Source organism: Folsomia candida, unplaced genomic scaffold (genome assembly GCF_002217175.1).
Source record: "Folsomia candida strain VU population unplaced genomic scaffold, ASM221717v1 Fcan01_Sc006, whole genome shotgun sequence".
Taxonomy (NCBI): domain Eukaryota; kingdom Metazoa; phylum Arthropoda; class Collembola; order Entomobryomorpha; family Isotomidae; genus Folsomia; species Folsomia candida.
In genome coordinates, this window is record NW_019091198.1 from 1516501 (window position 1) to 1533879 (window position 17379).

General features: G+C 37.6%; 1 protein-coding gene across 1 annotated transcript; it reads right to left on the bottom strand.

Moving 5' to 3' along the window:
* Nucleotides 1–332: 332 nt before the first annotated feature.
* Nucleotides 333–17094, bottom strand: LOC110850887 (cytoplasmic dynein 2 heavy chain 1). The gene is made up of 41 exons (XM_035852746.1): nt 16856–17094; nt 16354–16777; nt 16192–16290; nt 15850–16124; nt 15554–15772; nt 15223–15469; nt 14982–15128; nt 14706–14908; nt 14363–14633; nt 14123–14290; nt 13882–14040; nt 13673–13812; nt 13157–13604; nt 12689–13074; nt 12467–12605; nt 12284–12403; nt 11476–12201; nt 11292–11399; nt 11068–11224; nt 10960–11005; nt 10700–10861; nt 10510–10616; nt 10266–10444; nt 9947–10188; nt 9764–9869; nt 9553–9693; nt 9271–9422; nt 8770–9197; nt 8188–8678; nt 7034–8102; nt 6729–6884; nt 6495–6652; nt 6156–6407; nt 6053–6073; nt 5124–5266; nt 2853–5055; nt 2542–2772; nt 2186–2388; nt 1842–2064; nt 593–1757; nt 333–503 (listed from the first exon to the last, which is right to left on the bottom strand). Exons 1-40 carry the CDS (start codon nt 17092–17094, stop codon nt 1605–1607), a joined length of 11541 nt encoding a protein of 3846 aa, XP_035708639.1. The 3' UTR covers nt 333–503; nt 593–1604.
* Between the last annotated feature and the right edge of the window lie 285 nt (nt 17095–17379).

Consider the following 17379-nt stretch of genomic DNA (forward strand, 5'->3'; position numbering starts at 1 on the left):
GAGTAGTAGGGAAAGAATTGAGGAAAACCGGCCACATAAAAAATAATTAGATTGCGATTCGCGAGTTATCGTGAGGTGGTGGTGTGCATGAAAAATATGCAGAAGTTTCTGGAAGGAAAGTTCACTTCATCAATATCCAAATGATATTCAACAATTATGATTGGATATTGAGGAAAATCATGACATGAATTTAATAAAGTCCATCAATTTCATGAAGCAGGGTTGATGAATACATAAGTTTATGAAGATTCGAAAGCATATCAAATAAATCATGCCATGAAAATAATGGTGCTAGTTTTCGCCACTGAATCAATGAATTTGCACTTTCGGAATACGTTTTAGAGTAAGTTTTGATATTTATTTATCTTATTGTTGCTGAAATGCGGGCCAGCTTGCGAGGGAGGAGTCACAGTATTTCATGGTGCAGCGATAACGCCCGTTCACACAGTGACAAGTGTTGCAATTGTCATCGGGGGAGTAAGAGTCGCCGTAAGGGCAGTTATCTGAAGGAATTAAAAAAAACAGGTGATAAATTGTATTTACATATTGCTAATATGTATGCAAAAATTCAATGGGCAATTCCATGACTTACTTGTTTGAGGGGCTGAAGAGACAGACATTATGAGAAATAGTGTTGCGAGGGTGGCAAAGATTATGAATTGATGGAATTTTCTCGAAACCATTTTAATCTGTCTTGGGAAATTTGTGAAATTTTTAAGTATATTTTTACTCCGTTTGAGAAGCAATGCTATGGATGATGATCATACCAAACCAGAAGCAATATGCAGTCTTTTTATACGCGTGATTGAGTTATTAAACTTTTTTATTCGTTTGTTAGCTTTGTGCGTATTGTAAATTTCATTCCCACATTTCATTAATGCACATACAGATTTAACAATGCAGTAAAACATTGACCTTGGACATCCATCGTATATCTATTATTACTTCCGTTGTTTGAAACTAACTAATTCCAACTAACCCACCTAATGCAAATTAATCCGGTATTAAGTAGAGGTATATCATGCGAGCGTTCTGCCTGTCCGTCCAAGCCTACAGGCGTTTCATTATTTTATTCTATTTTGACACTAGTTTGTCATAAAGCATGTATTCGTCTGATACCATCAAAACAAAAATTTCGACATATTTTAGCTTTTCCTCATTAGGGTCCACCTGAACCTGTGTTGCCCCTTGAGGGGTCAGTGTCTGAAAGTTTTCATCATGATATCCTTGCATTTGTGTCGTCGGATCTACCGCTACTCTGTTGTATCTGTTTATTAGACATTAACATAATCTAAAGGGTTGACGATTTTTTAATGAGCAACCTTCATTTGATTAGAGTTGAGCTATTTAAGTCATTATTAGATGGCTGAGTGAATATCCTTTGTCAATAACTTTTTAACATAATAAAATTTATTAGGGTATTCAGTATCACATTTTTGTATAATTCATACGCACGTTTCATTTTCCATTTGGCTAATTATTCACAAAATACCATTTCCTACCCGTTAGACATTTGATGTACAGGTTAATTTACATGAATTGATTGATTTCATATTGATATTGATATTGATGTAGTAGGTAGATATTAAGTTTAATTTTTTCAATTATTTAAGAAATAAGGCAATACCAGTTTTTATCCATTTAACTTCATCCCCGTTTTGAATAGGAAGATCTAAACTACCAATGAGCTTTTTGCGAGAATCGTTGGTGTATAAGGGCACTGCCAAAGTGGTTGACCGTCGCCTGATTTCGGCACTCTACACGGCATAAATACACACATGGTAATTATTTAGCATTTGTAGTTTTAATGTTTTCATGACGTTAAATGCGTATCTATTTACCGGCGTTGATTTAATAGACCTTGCTTCCCACGTTATGAAGCAGTCAGGGGCTTCAGAAGCAGGTGGGTCTTCTGGACAATTTTCTATTAGTTTGCCACCTTTGAAAAGACATCCTTCTAACAGAATCCCTCTAAGGACACAGTACAATTTATCCGAGGTCACAGTAGAGTTACGTTCCCAAGTACAAGACAATTCTAACTCATCCATGGGCAAGTTACGTTTCCTATATTAAATTAATATAAACTTTGATTAATATCGAGTTGCATCGAGTGGTTTAGTATTTAATAACTTTTGAAACTAAAATACACAAACTATTAAATATATTCAAAATACATATGTAATACCTTGCACAGTGCTGTTTGAATGCAGTAAAAAATGTATCTGGATTTATCAGATCTGACAAGCATATTCCTTGGCTTAATAGAATCCCATCCTTAGATTTAGCTAGCCAGCTATCATTCACCTTGATTGCTCTGTCAATCAACCCGGATATGTATTGACTCGAATCATGGGGTCCATCCCACAAAAGTTTCCAGGAAAGTGGGACCTGAGAGCCAAACAAATAAATACAACTCTTGGTTTAATAATATGTATAAAGAAATTGTACATCTAAAGGTAACAACAACAACAACCATAATACAATTGTAATTATTCTGGGAAGTGTTTATGTTGTGTGTGCAATTTGCAATGAATGTCATACCTCGCGTATCATTAGGGCCTGAGCTGTCAAGTATGAGTCCTGTGTAGGAATGACAACCCCACGGATAACTCTACTGAGAAAGCCTAGACTTCGGTGTATCTTTTGTATAAGAACAAATATGTGAAAATGCTCCAGCTGGACAAATGCATCAATAGGACTGAATGCTAATTCTTCTTCCGTGAATGTGGGTGTGATGAGAGGCTTCTGGAAGAGAGAATAGATGGTCGAACCCTGCAAAATCATAATTAAGTTAGCATTCCTCTGATCATTTCAAATCTGCATAGAAATCTATCGTAAAGTACGTTCAGTACCTGAGCTAGCTTCTTCCATAGGAACATGATCGGAGTGAGTTCTTTCGACCAAACATCCTTATCAAATGACACAATATCGTTAAAACCTCTCGACAAGACTTTTAGTTGGTTAATAATCAGGGCACTCGTATTCTTCTGCCACGACTTTTCAATATTTCTGGGAAGCCCAAAGAAAGATGGCCTATCATTTTCAGGGATAGATTCCACGACATCCAAATAGTTGCTGATGTTAATAGAACTTGGAAGGGTAATGTTTGGACCGAAATATTTTCTTGACATGTTTCCCCCAGTTATGATTTCGTTATTGAAATATTCTTGTAAATAAGTCACAAGAACGCGACTATCATACTCATTGTCAATCCGACCTCCATAAATGGCATTTTCAAAAATCCCGTGAATGTAATTCCACTGAATGTCTTTGGAGGGACGAGCTGCTTTAAAAAGTTGTTCAATGACATCGCAACCAGCTCGAATGTCACTGTCGTTAAATTCATAGCACGTACTCCATCCTTGAGGGATATAAGTTCTCCGCTCTTGAACGATAGCATGAAAAGTCGCCAGCATGAACAAGGCCTGACACCTCATCGTATTCTTGTTTCCCGTGAAATATTCTGGTGTCCAATTGGTAAAGGTGTGTTGAATATTTTTCTTAATGCCTTCAGGTGACTCGTATGCAAATTTGTAGCAAGTTTGGGCCAACACTTTTGGAAATCCTGGATGTGACTCGGATGTTAACCAGAGTCGAAAATCTCTGTGACACTGGAGGGATCGAATTTGTTTTTCCAAAGCGTCCAACAAGTGGATGGTAAGATGCAAGTTTTTGATGCATGTCCAGTAGCCTTTCTCTGCCGCAGTGCGCAGCTTTAGAAAAGCATCATCGAGTGAGCCTTGTCCCAAAGGTATTTCCATGTATTTATCCAATCCGACGACATGCTCTGCCACTTCTCGAATTTCAAGAGAAGGATCAGACCCAGCAGAGACAAGCAGCAAAATTGATTGTCCTGACCCCACCTCTGCAGCAAGTTCTTTTAGACCAGGAGGGGATGGGTATAACGACTTTCTTCCAAATGTTCCACGGGCAAAATTGTACATGCATGTTAGTAGTCTGTCCGGACGAAGAATATTGATTAATAAGACCTCTTGGAATGGTGTCAGGCGACTTTTGATTTCTGCCGGAAGTGCCTCCTCACAATCATTTGCGTTATAAAATTGTGTCCAAAGGTCTGTTCGATGAAATTGCAGCTTTTCATAAAGTTGAGGGAAAGTGGTCATGAAAATTTTTACTGGAAATCTGCGGTCTTCTGGTACCCATGCTGGTACATTATGGCTCTGGATGGCGACATCATTTTCCTGATTCATTACCAGTTGTCCGGTGAATGCGTCCCACTCGCTGGCATGAAATTTACCAGGGAACATTGTATTCGCCAAGTGTAAAGCAAATGCCATCCGATCAGTTTTATACAAAGCCTGACACACGAAGGTGTAAGTGCTTTCAAAGAGTCTAGTCTTGAGTAAATCAGTCATATGTTCTTCGTCCTCCCCATTCCTTTCAAGCATCCGGTCATTTAATGTAGTTTCAAACAAGAGGATGAAGCTTCTCAGCGAAAACTGGTACAATGGGTTGAGCTGGGAGACGGTGACAATTGAAAAGTACAATTTGCTTCCAAAGTCGGCGAGCGGGCGGTATTCGTCGATCTCTTGAGAAATCTCTATCTCTACCTCAGAAGCTTCTCGTAACTTTTCGGCTACTCTCAATGCGTTTGCCTTTGTCTCATTGAGAGATGCTAGCAACTCCTTGTTTTCGAGTATATTTCCTTCTGCATCAGCCAATTCTCGCAGCAACGTATTTCCAACCTCTTCCATTTCTAGCTTCAAACTTTCAATTGTACTGATGAGTTCCTCGTTCTGTTTACTCAAAGATGGGTGTTCTGAAGACAAGGTGGCTGACAATAGATTACTCGTGAGACCAGCGCGTGTCGTAGTAAAATTTACAACTGTTACGACGGATTGTGCATCAGGAGGGATCAAAGGGGATGGGTTTCTTGTCGCGAGATAAAGTCGGAATTTGGCATTGTAGTCAATCATTTTGTCGCCAATGGCCAGTACTTCTCGTGACCCCAGTGATACCAGGTCGCCTCTCAAAACAGGAATAAGTATGGGTTCGATAGCATCAGCCTCGATCACGATGATTATTTTTCCGAAACTGGAACGTAATAAGTGTATACATATACACACACTTGCAGCAATGAAACTTATTTATTTTGTACTCACCGAACAGCCAGTTCCAATTCGCCAGCAAATTTAGGGTCTTGCAGGGAAATTACAACCGGTTTTATTTCATGAGCTGACATTTGGGTAATCAACCATTCGGTGGCTCGGTTTGAAGGGTCAACGAGGTATGGCCGCAAGCACGTCTGTGTTATACATTACACACGTTATTATTAATGTTGCTCAATATAATCAATTTACCAAACCCCATACAAAAGTCTTACAAGGGACACTCACGACCTGTCGTTTGAGTCCAGGGTACCCACTATGTTTTTTAGAATCTACTAGGACTCCTGATGAAGGATTCATTCATATTTCCGTGTAAAACTCATATTTGGCCCAATGGCGTGGCGCCAAAATTAAAAATTTGAATTTTCGACCAATTTCAAACCCCCATAACTTTTGCAGTTTATGTCGGATTTTTAAAATTTTATGCTTAAAATGATCAGAAAAGTCGAAATTTTAGAGAAAAAAATAAAAATAAAAAAATTATAATTTTTGAGATATTTTTAGCATTTTTTCGACGAACCCGAAATTTCGAAATTTTGCGAAAAGTTAAAAGCGATAATTTTGGAAAAAACTTCATAGAATACGAAAGCTGAACTCCTTGTCATGATTTTTGCCAAAAATTTTGAAAATCCGTCCAGGATTTCAAAAGTTATAGCGGTTTTAAAATGAAAAACCATCAAATTTGGCGAATTTGGCGCCACGCCATTGGGCCAAATATGAGTTTTACACGGAAATATGAATGAATCCTTCATCTGGGGTCCTAGTAGATTCTAAAAAACATAGTGGGTACCCTGGACTCAAACGACAGGTCGTGAGTGTCACTTGTTAGTACAATTTCAACTACATATGTAGAGTAGACAGGACAACAAGCTATTTGATAAATAGCACCAACAACAAAATAAAATTCATTTCACGTGACCTACCGAAATATTTCCATCCGCAAGCTTGTAATTGGTGATAATTTGATAAAGAATATTATGCCACTGCATAAATACATGAAATTAACCTCATCAAATGACCTCTTACCTCAGTAATCATAATGGCATTTTCGCGAGACAGTGTATCTGACGGAAGACCATAAGACTGCCATCTCAAAAAATGTACTTCCTTTCCCAGAAATTTACAAAAGTCGAAAGATTCTGTTCCCAAAATCTTGCACCAAATTTCCGTAGATGTAGCCCGGACATCTTCAGAAGCATTAGAGAGGTACGTAATAAAGGCGGAAGCCATCATTGCATCGAATGGAAGTTTCAAATAGCTTTCTTCGAGTTCTTCCAACTAATAATATAAAATAATCAATAGTAGCGTCAATAAATAGCAGCACAATTATTTATAAAATCATTCAAGATCATGTATAATAATGACCTCTTCTGTCCATCGTGTATATTCCTCATTTAATTTTCCCACAAGTCCTTCCGCAGCGGACAATGTCGACTTTGCTTTATTCAAGTTGAATTGGATACCCACGGCTTCACTCGAACATCGTTTATATCGTTCGGTCAAGGCTTTAACTTTCTCGTCGACTGATGAGAAGGTAAATACATAATATTACATTGACATGAAAATTAAATAAAGGAAGAACTGTATTGCATTCATTACCTGATGTCAAATCTGAACTAATTTCGTTCATATCGGTCTCTGTCAGGGTCAAATTGTGTTCCAGGGCTTCCTTGTAGCGCTCCAAGGGGTCTATTTTCTCCAATACTTTGGCAAACTTGACATTTGCAACTACCCATTCTGCCAGGGGTGCAGCGGCTGAAAATAGTTTTTAACAATAGGTAATTTTAGGAGCGAAGAAAATCACACCTTTCTCGCACATCCTTTCAAATAAAAATTCCATTATCCTTTGGATAGATATACTTAATATAAGTGTATGATAAGTTGCACTTATCCCTGGCTTATACCTGCGGATGCTCTCTTGGCATTCTTGGGATCAAAAGATGATTGCTTTAATTTTAAAATTTTTTCCACAGCATCCCTGTCGGTAGAATCAATACTGCGGGCATCAAAATTCCGAATGTCCTCCTTCACTCCTCGTTTGGAGAGGAACGTTTTCATACTGTTCCAGGACATGTCACGCGTTCCCATTAATCGTAGTACACCTTCCAAAATGTCTCGAATAATCTCAGGAGGTGCTCTCAAGGATCTTATTTCCGTTAAGGCTTCATTTTTGATATTTCCAACTGCAGCTTGTGCCAATTTGACCATGGGCTCAATTTCTGAAAGTTCTACCTCAATTGCTGCTTTCTTTTGGGCAAGAATTTCTTTCTCCTGTTCTGTTTTCTTCCTCAGCTCCTCTAGTTCGCCCTTTTGAACATTTGAATTCTTGAGAGTAATGGAGATCATGTCCATTGCTTTATTGGCTTCTGCTTGTTTTTCAGCAAGAATTGTTTCTTGTTCGGCAGCTTCAGCTTTCAATTCTTCTACAATGGTTGTCGCTTCTTCAAGTTTGGCAATACCGGCCTCAAATTTCTTCGAGTCTCCGGAAAGTTCTAACCTCCTGTTGCGGTACAAGAGGGCGTAATTATAAATGAAGGACGAATAACGTCTGGGATATTTCATATTGATGTCCATGGTGTCGTAGATTTTTTGAAAACCGTCAAAGAAACGCTCCCGAGATTCATCGTCATCAAAATTGTTAGTGAACCCAAACGCGCAATCCAATTGCAAGAGTCGGGTCTCAGGCGTATTGTACAGTTTTTGCATTATCTTCATTGGCAGCTCTTTCATTGTCTCCTCTGACCAACCATCCAACCATAGCATGTGGCACAGTTTATATAAAGCGGGGTTGCTTTGACAATTTTTAATAAAATTCTCGTTTGTATAATCCATGATCAGAATCACGTGCAAATTATTTCGAACACGCTGGGCAAAGTAACTGTACAAATTTGAAGTGTAGCCATCAGTTAGGGCCATATCTCGTAGTGTAGACACTATATTTTCCAGCTCTTCAGGCGTGTACAAGCCTGGAATCTGAAAAAAACAGACGTCAAGGTCAAGTGTTACCATACATATATTGGTATTTATTAGATTAAACTTTTAAAAAACTAATAATTACCTCCCCAGAAGAAATCAGGCTATTAATCATGTCCAAGAAAATTATATCAATTAGTTGAAAGTCTTCAACTACTAGGTACACTTGATTTCCTTCTATTGCAGAAATTTGAATAGCAGCCTTCACATCTGTTTTGAATGACTTCATTGAATAATTTCTTCCAACTTTTAGCGTCAAAATCATGGCATGATGTAATATGGATACGATTGACAATGCAGAACGTCTTCCAACCCCTGCCCTTCCGGCCAGAAGCATACATGAACTTGGCAATGTCAAGATACGATCAAATTGGACAACACACTCTACCAATTCTCGAATAATGACGATATTAAGGTTTCTGTTCTCTCTCCCGAATGCAGCAATCCCCTTTTCCACTAATTGCTCCAAATCTTCGTTATTTATTCTCACTAGTTCTTCTCCAAACAATGGGGACGATTGTACATTAATCACAGGGGAGATAATATTAGTTGCATAACAGCTAATCCACCATGCGTCTATAAATAAAGTAGGAAATAAATTATATAAAAATGCATAAATTGATGTAATACTTGCTTAATAACTTGATGATAATAGTTATATGCTTACTTTGCACTCCCTCGTCAAGAGAGTCAAGACTGGTGAACCCCCACTGACTTGCTACTGGAAGTAAAATGGCTTCCGTGAACCTAATTTTCTCCTCATCAGATACTAGTTTATCTCGAAAAATTCGACAAGATTCCAAGCACCATGTGTAGTAAAGTTCATTTCGTCCGGCATTGTCAATAAATCGAACTATAGCATAGCGCATTAGGCCAAGGGTCCATTTGGTCAAGTCCCTCGGAGTAAAAAGGTAGTGACTATGTGTGACAGGGGTAAAGGTTTTTCGCACCTCATTGTACACCCGAACCATTCCATTCGCAAGGGCTTCGACCTCCTTGGGATTACTGGCAACCGGATGGCGTGGCCAGTGAGTTCTCATCAAGAGGGATAAGTAATTGTGATATAGAGCCAAAAGTTGATCCGATTCCGGTTCACTTGGCATTGTAAGAAAATAAATAAATTAAACAATGTTTTCACTGGTAATTAAATGTGTAAGCAAGAATTTACCTCATAGAACATATATGAATTCTCGAAGTGAATCTGGGAGAAAGTGGGTAGCGTCCTCCTGATTCCCCAACTGCAATGCTACATACAATTTGAATCCCTTGAACTGACACCCATTCCAAATTCTTGTCGAAAAATCCACCAAAAATAATTATCTGCAATTACAGTAAAAAGGATTATGGAAGAGTATGCAAATATCGATCCCTGTGGGCCGTGAATAAGTTGTTCACTCATGAGAGTTGTACTCTTACTGTCTGTCAACTGTATTACATAATGTATTATTACCTGACGAAGAAATTCCACAAGCTGACAAGTTCCCCATTTATCAGGCTTAATTAAGTTTATGTCTTTGAAATATAGAATTAGTCGATCCCCGTCTTTAGACTTGTAAACTCGACCAGTGTTGGTTGACATTGTAATGCATATCTAATTCGGAATATTTATTTAGTCATAAAAATTAAGTTTGTGTAATCAGATCCAGGTTCTTGTAAACTACCTGAGACAATTTTTGTAAAACATTGTCGGGGGTAATAAGACCAGAACAATGAATAGTTGCAACTTCGGTGGATCGTAGTTGCTTGAATGCATAACTTAAAATCATCCTAATTAAACATACACTACAGTTAAGTACTCACAACTCAAAAAGATATATCTATATATATATATAGAGGTATCATACGTTTTTCCACAACCCTCGGGACCAATTAACATGAAAGATTCTTGGTTGTCTAACCAGGGACGGATGTGGTCCAAAACAAGTTTGACATCTGCAGTCTTTACCAGAGGATAATTATTAGGTTCAAATGTATCCTCGTCAACAATCAAATTATCTGTGACATATTGGTCAAGCTGCTTTGTTGTTGGGTTGTAATGGACATTCTTAGGATTCCTCATTTCAGGCAGGTCGCAATTTTTCAAAATCTAAGACAAATAAGAATTACAAAATAATTACTAGTTTACAAGGATGCATGTAGCACAGAGCTATACAGCCTTCTTACTTCGTTAGCAACGGGCGTAATCAACTTGAGCGTTAAATGACCACTAATCCCTCGAATCAGAGCTTCCGCCGTATCATAATTATTTCTTACACGTTCCATGAGAGAAAGACAAGTCTTGGCTAGGGCTACCGATGGAATTGGTATAATCGGTTCTTGAATGTTTTTTACAAGGCTTAAAGCTGTTTAGAATAAACAATTGTTATCCTGGACTTTCCCTAATTTTCTTTCTATTTTGTCTGAATACCTTTTAACAATTGTGGTCTAGTAATTTCTAAATGTGTCTCCTCTTTTTCACTCGGTTGCTTACTTATCCATGTCAGTATAATATTTTCAACGTCAGCGTCTTCCTCACTGCAATAAATAAGGAAGTAAATAGTAATTTCACAGTCCAATGTGTAGAGTTTATGAAATTTGATGGTCGGATTATTATGTACCTCATGAAAATCATGCCCATTCGAGAAACTGTGGCTGGAGAGGCCAAACTCAAATCATGTGTTTCGAAAATAAAGTTGACATTTGGACCAAACTTTATCCTCCATCCCGATGGAAGCGTCAAGAGACGATTGTCATCTAGCACCGAGTTCAAAGACTCCACCCTATTATAATTACAGTAAATTGGATTTTAAGTGATGAACTAAATACATGTTTATTATGCAGATACACATGTATGAATTAATAACACTATGTAACTCACCACTCGGGATCGATGTCACCATCACATACTATCCACGATGTAATTTCTATTTAGATAAACAATAAAATTAGTAAATATAATTAAATTACAATACTATGTAATACATACCGGGGGGTTCCGCATACACTTGCTGGGCTTTCATTGTAAGAATTCCGTCAGTCCATTGTCGCGTGTCAAGGTTGATATGTCCTAATAAATGGGCTTTAGGCATTGCTTTTGGATTAATAACATGCATCCTAATTTGATGTCCCATTCGCAGAAGTGCCTGCATGTTTAAGGTATTTCAAATTTACAAGCAATATAATTATGAACAAGGTTTTGTATAATCTTACATGTCTCAACACTGTTAAAACTGTCGACTTTCCACAGCATGATGGCCCCACAATCACAACACCCATTCTTTGTTCTAACTGCTCATACAGTTCCAAGCACTTTCTCACCTGGAATTATCAAGACAAAATTGTCATTCTTAAGTCACTACAACTAAAAAATTTGAGAATTAGGTGATTGCCCAACCTGGTTTTCATTTACTTTCAAATGCAAATCTGCATACACTGCTCGAACATTTTCTGCTAGATCATTATTTCCCAAGTTCTTGAATATAGCATTAGAGAAAACGTCTTTGATAAGATTGTCGAATCTCAAGCAATCCGAATATGTCAATTTAGGCAAAGTATTCAGTCTAAGAGTGGCCACGACAATGTTCGATTCATCACTTTCTGTTGCTGTAGGATTCTCTCTTTTGTACTCTGCTAAAGCACTTCCGCACCCTTTCAGTACTGTTTTTAGTGCTCGGAGACCCCAATCATAATGCGTCTGGGGTGTCAACAGTTTCTCGGCGACTTTGAAAACTTCTACCAATTTCTTCCCAATGATGGCTGCATACTTGAACCCTTCAGTGTATAAAATTACTTCAGCAATACGCGTATTATCAGGTTGAGACATGACGACAGGTCGGAAGAGTTGTTTCAAATTATCAGGTAGTTTATTTCGCCCCCCATAACCTTGACCAGCAGGATTTAAAGTGACAAAAATTCCGGAACTAGGATCTAATGGGACAAGTGCGTCCATTAGTGTAACACTTGGTGAGCCTTGTTTCAATGCCATTTGAATTGGTTGAATTTGTAGTGAAACGGCGGACAAGGTCAACCCGTCCAATCGATTAAATTCATCAAAGCAGCCCCAAGCTCCACATTTAACCAGGCCAGTGAAGATACGGCCCATGGATTTCACATCGATGCCCTACAATGTAGTTAATTTAACAGACACAATTTACTCACATCACTATTAACGAGGTACTGAGTCTATAGTAAGCAATTATTACCTCATCACAATTAAAAACCAAGACTTGTCGACCTAATATGCCACCAAGGGCTTTCACTGATTCAGTTTTTCCTGTTCCAGCAGGACCATAGGGATTTCCTCCAAGTCCCATTCTCATACCCTAAAATTAAATAATGACACCCAAATTAAAAACGTATCACATTTTAGATAAATAATTACTAACCTGAGTCAATGTTAAGTAGCATTTATCCGTCAAGGGCGTATGCACTAGCTTTGGAGCATTTCCTTGGTATTCATACGAATAGGAAAATTGAGCGTCTGCCATGTTAATCATAGCGGTACCGTCCTCACGAATGTAAAACCTGTCGACGACGTTCAATATAATAACAGTGTTCAGTATGATATGAGATACAAGACTAATAAAAATCAACATTAATTTAATTACCTTAGTTGCTTATGCCAATACCAGTCGGAAGATTGGCGCACGTTTCGAGCAATTAAATATTCCACAACCTCAATGTTATGAATTACATCCAAGATCAAGTCTTTCAGTTTTAATTCCAACACCTTGTCCTTGCCACTAGACTCCTTCATGCGTTGACTTGTGTACATATTTAAATCTTCTCTCAAATTATTTAGAAAGGATTGAAGTTTTCCAGAACGAATTGCTTCTTCACATTGGTCAGTAAAGACAACGGCGTTGCTCAAACACAGAATTTGTGAAGGATATTTGTGGGGATTATTTGCATTGTGTTTTGAGTCTGCAACGCTGTCGAGCAACATGGACTTTAGGGTGAGTCTCATTTCATTAGATAGCTCATTAAGCCACTCCTACAGGATGACAAAGTATATTTTCAAATTTATTAAAAAATATTATTGTTAAAGTATAAATAAAACTATACGTTAAACGTACCTCCACTCGTGGATTTATTTTCACTGGAGACTTTAGCGGAACTACTTCACCTTCCAAAGATTTCATTGCCATAATACGCGTACAAGATTCATCAAAATCTACATTGTAAATTCCAGCAAATAGTTTCTTCAAATGAGCTTGAATAACCATGGGCTTTGTAGATTGTCCCAAAATTTCAAGTAAATCATCATCCCCCAGGAAGTAAAATCTTGGAAATCCTGATCGTTTTTTTTCCAGAAACTCATTTAAACTTGTTTGACATCTTGACAACTGATCGACTAACGTACTGAGACGATTTCTGATTCCAGATTGCTTGTAAAGACTGACAACCCGACTGTCTCGAGTAACCTCTTGCATTACTAGGCGATATTCTTCATTAATTTTTCGAAATCTGATCTGTTCGGCTTCCAATACGCCATGACTGAATACGGGTTCCAAATAAATCCACCTACAAAACCAACAAAGTTCAATTCAATTACGAACTATAAGCAAATAGCATATTATGTTTGAACTTGCCTTCTTTGAATTTTGCTTAAATTTTGAATATATTCATCCAAATCAGTCAGTTTTGTTTCCCAAATAGAAATTCTATCCGAAAAATGGTAGTAAAATGGTGATGTTCTGATTGACTGTAGAAGGCTTTGGTTATCTCCCAGCTTTATAATATTTTATTTATTAAAATTCAAAATGTATTATTTCATTATTAAGCAGTAATAAAATTATACCTTATTAACAACAGATTTAAAATCTTGGATGATATTAATCGGCTGGTCGTGTGAGTCTTTATGTTCTGCTAATTGAAAAGTAGCATCTATCTCCCAAGTATCCAGTTCTGTTAAAGCCTGGCGAACGGTGATCTCTCCAGTAGCACGAGAATTTAGATCCTGTCGATTACGAAATTAGAATTTATACATACATGAGCAAAGCATATATGTGAACATTCCATATTATAAGTATTTTATGTACCTGTAGCTGTTTTATGTTTTTAGTAATATTGCTTCGGACGCCAAGAAAGTCTCCAGCCTTTAAATATGCGAGTGGCTTTTGCTGCATTTGTAACACACTAAACATTTCTGCCCAATGTTTCTCTGTGAAAATGTCTCCACGAATGTATCTCAAGTTGTGAACAATTATCTGAAAAATTATGGAACAATTTAAACATACACTTTCAACCGTTAATAGCAACATGAAATTGTAAATAATTACCCGGTAATCTTCGATTGCTTTGAACATTTCTACAATAAATGGTGACATGTTCCCATCGGCCCTTAGTGTAGAATGCCATTGGTCAAGAAATTCTTCAAAACGATGGGGTCTCGCTCTAAAAATAACCCAATCCTCGGTTTCAAATTCTTTCAGACCATTTCTAAATGCAGAAACTTTTCCCCAGCTGCTTTCGAATTTTGTTAAATCTTCCTGAACTTCGGCTGCGGCTGGAAAGTCAAATGGTCCCACCCCCAGAGTGCGGCACGTCGTTCTAAATAGAACAGGTAGCAAATGCATATATTTTCATAATACGCTTTGTGAACTTAAACTTTATGCAAATTACTCCAATTCTTTCTTCCTGGAAGCCAAGTTGTGCCATGTACGTTGCATTTCAGTAATGAAACTTATTGCTTCATCCAATTTCTCTGGAGTTTTCATGACTTCACTATCCGTGGGTTTAAGTTGGTCCCATTTAATTTTAAATGTGTCAATTTCCACATTGATCATATCAGACTCATTGTTTAGGTTGATTTTGATGTTTTGAATCTGGTAATTACATAAATATCAAATTATAATATTTATATGACAATAATTGATTCATTATGATTTATAAATGAACCTGTCGATTGAGAAGAATTTGATGATTTCCTAACAGTTCCTCAAATTCCCTCCAGTCGGACTGTAACTCGGTCAGGTCAAACGCGGATTTAATCCAAGTCATCAAAAGCTGATTTTTCTCAACGCAGTCTTTCATGACTATTTCCATCTAATTACGGAAATAAGACATTTCTCTGACATGACGCGTACTCACAATGTTTGTTGGTTTTAAATTTTAAAAATGGAGTTTTGTTTCAAAATACCGTTTGCATCCGTTCAGAAATTTTCTCTTTAGCAACACTAGATTCTGTTATATCCTCCATTGACTGGAGACTCTGATTCAAAATAGTTGTTCCTTCAACTACAAAGGCGGCTAGAGTGTGCATATCTTCCGCAACGGATGATGATAATGATCGACTTAATGCATCCCAATACTCTCGATTTCGTAACTCAATTTCCAATCGTAAGCCGTAGTAACTTATTATGAAACAGCCAAATTTTTCTTCGTCACTAGAATAATGTCATGCAATAATGTAATAGTAATTTAATTCTTATTGTATACAGAATATGTAAGTATTACAACTTGTTACTTACAAACTTAGCATGGCAATTTCTTGGCTTCTTTGTTTGGAAAATCGAAACTGCTCATCCCAATTTCCAGCAAGTGGTTTACCTTTGGCGTATAATCGTTTATCCAAGTCTAAAGTCTCTCTCAAAAGCCAATCCTTAAACTTTAATTGCTTATCCTCTAGTTGTTCAAATAGTTTGTCTTCGTATGCCAAATTTGTTTTCAATATTTTTAGAGTAAAATCTCTATGAAACGAAAATAATTATATACGTTCAATTTTTAAATTATATTGTTCAATGCAAATTTATGAATCAAAGCTTACGATGTGATAATCGGACTGAAAAACTCGCTCTTGTATATTGTCCCTTCAAAAGTATTGGGAAGGTTTACAATTTTCTTGATGTGAGCCCGATAAGTGGTACGAATTTCTTCCAACGAAGGCTTAAATTGTAGTAGATCATTGGTACAAGCCACATCGACCCGAATTTCTGGCATCGTCTCTCCCACTCTGAGCAAACTTTCTTTATATTTGACATCTAGGACTTTGTAGAACTGATGATCAATAAATTCATGCCAGCCTTTTGCATTTTTAAATCCCTAAAATTCATAATTACTGGATTAATCACTCATCAAAATAAATGTTTACGATATAATGAATACATACCTCGTCCTCAAGTTTTCTGACAATACGAATCATTTCCTTTACTGAATCCCTCCATTTTCGGTTGCTCTTTACCAAGTCAGTGTCAAAAAGTTTTGTAATCTGTAACCCAATAAACATAATTATTATTATCATTAACGCAATATTATTAATTTCCCTACTCACCAAACCCATAATTGTATAGTGAGCCTGAGTCAGGACCCTGTTGTGCATCCCCAACGATTCCACGATACCCATCAAGCTATCAATAAACTTTTTCATCCGCACCGGATCTCCCCATGTGATTCTTCCGTGGTCCTTGACTAGCTTCGAGAGGGCCACAGCCTCCTCCAACATCATGGGTCGTTGCACTCGCACCATCGTCTCACCCACAGTGTTGTGGAAACGAGAAATTTCCACCATTTTCTTGGCCGGAACCAACAACTGTGACCCCATTTGGACAACCTCGGCGATGTCAGGGGGCATGTCAAAACCCAGAGCGGACATTTTTTGCGCTTCCTCCACCAAGGCCACCAACTCATGATTGAAAGCCACCGTCATTTCCTTAGTCCCTTCTTCAAACTCGATTACCTGTTCGTCCATGTTCATGCTAGATACATAGAATATAAAAGCGAATATTATTTATATACTAATAATATTTAATATAAATTGTACATAACTTTCTCACCTGAACAGCCCCTTTTTCACGTCCGCCTTCCTTCTCGCCAACCACTTTCGATACTGTTCCAAGTCATCCTTGTTATTCCTCCCTTTAGATTTAATGTCAGGTTCGGATGCAGGTTCGGAAGGATTTTCGTTAAACTCGAGATCTTCATCTTCTTCTGATGGGGACAGCAACAGGTCAGCTTTATGTTTTGACCTCTTGTGACTGGGAACAATTCCGTTTTGCAAGGCAGGTTCCTCCATTTATTTCACCTTCCCCTCCTCCCCAAATGTTGCAAATAACTATAACCTTAAAAACTATATTGAATTGATAAATTTAACGTGGGCGGAGCACTTAATTTGAATTATGATAAAAATTTACAACAGATTTTGAAATTGGAAATAATTCAGGACAAGAATTTGTGGAGCGACTGTCGACTGTTGAATCGACCGAGTGAGTGAAAATGAGCGAGGAAATGACCTCTGCTTGAATTGAATGAATTTTCATGGACTCGCTCACCAACCAACTTTTTCCTCACCGGCGGTGGT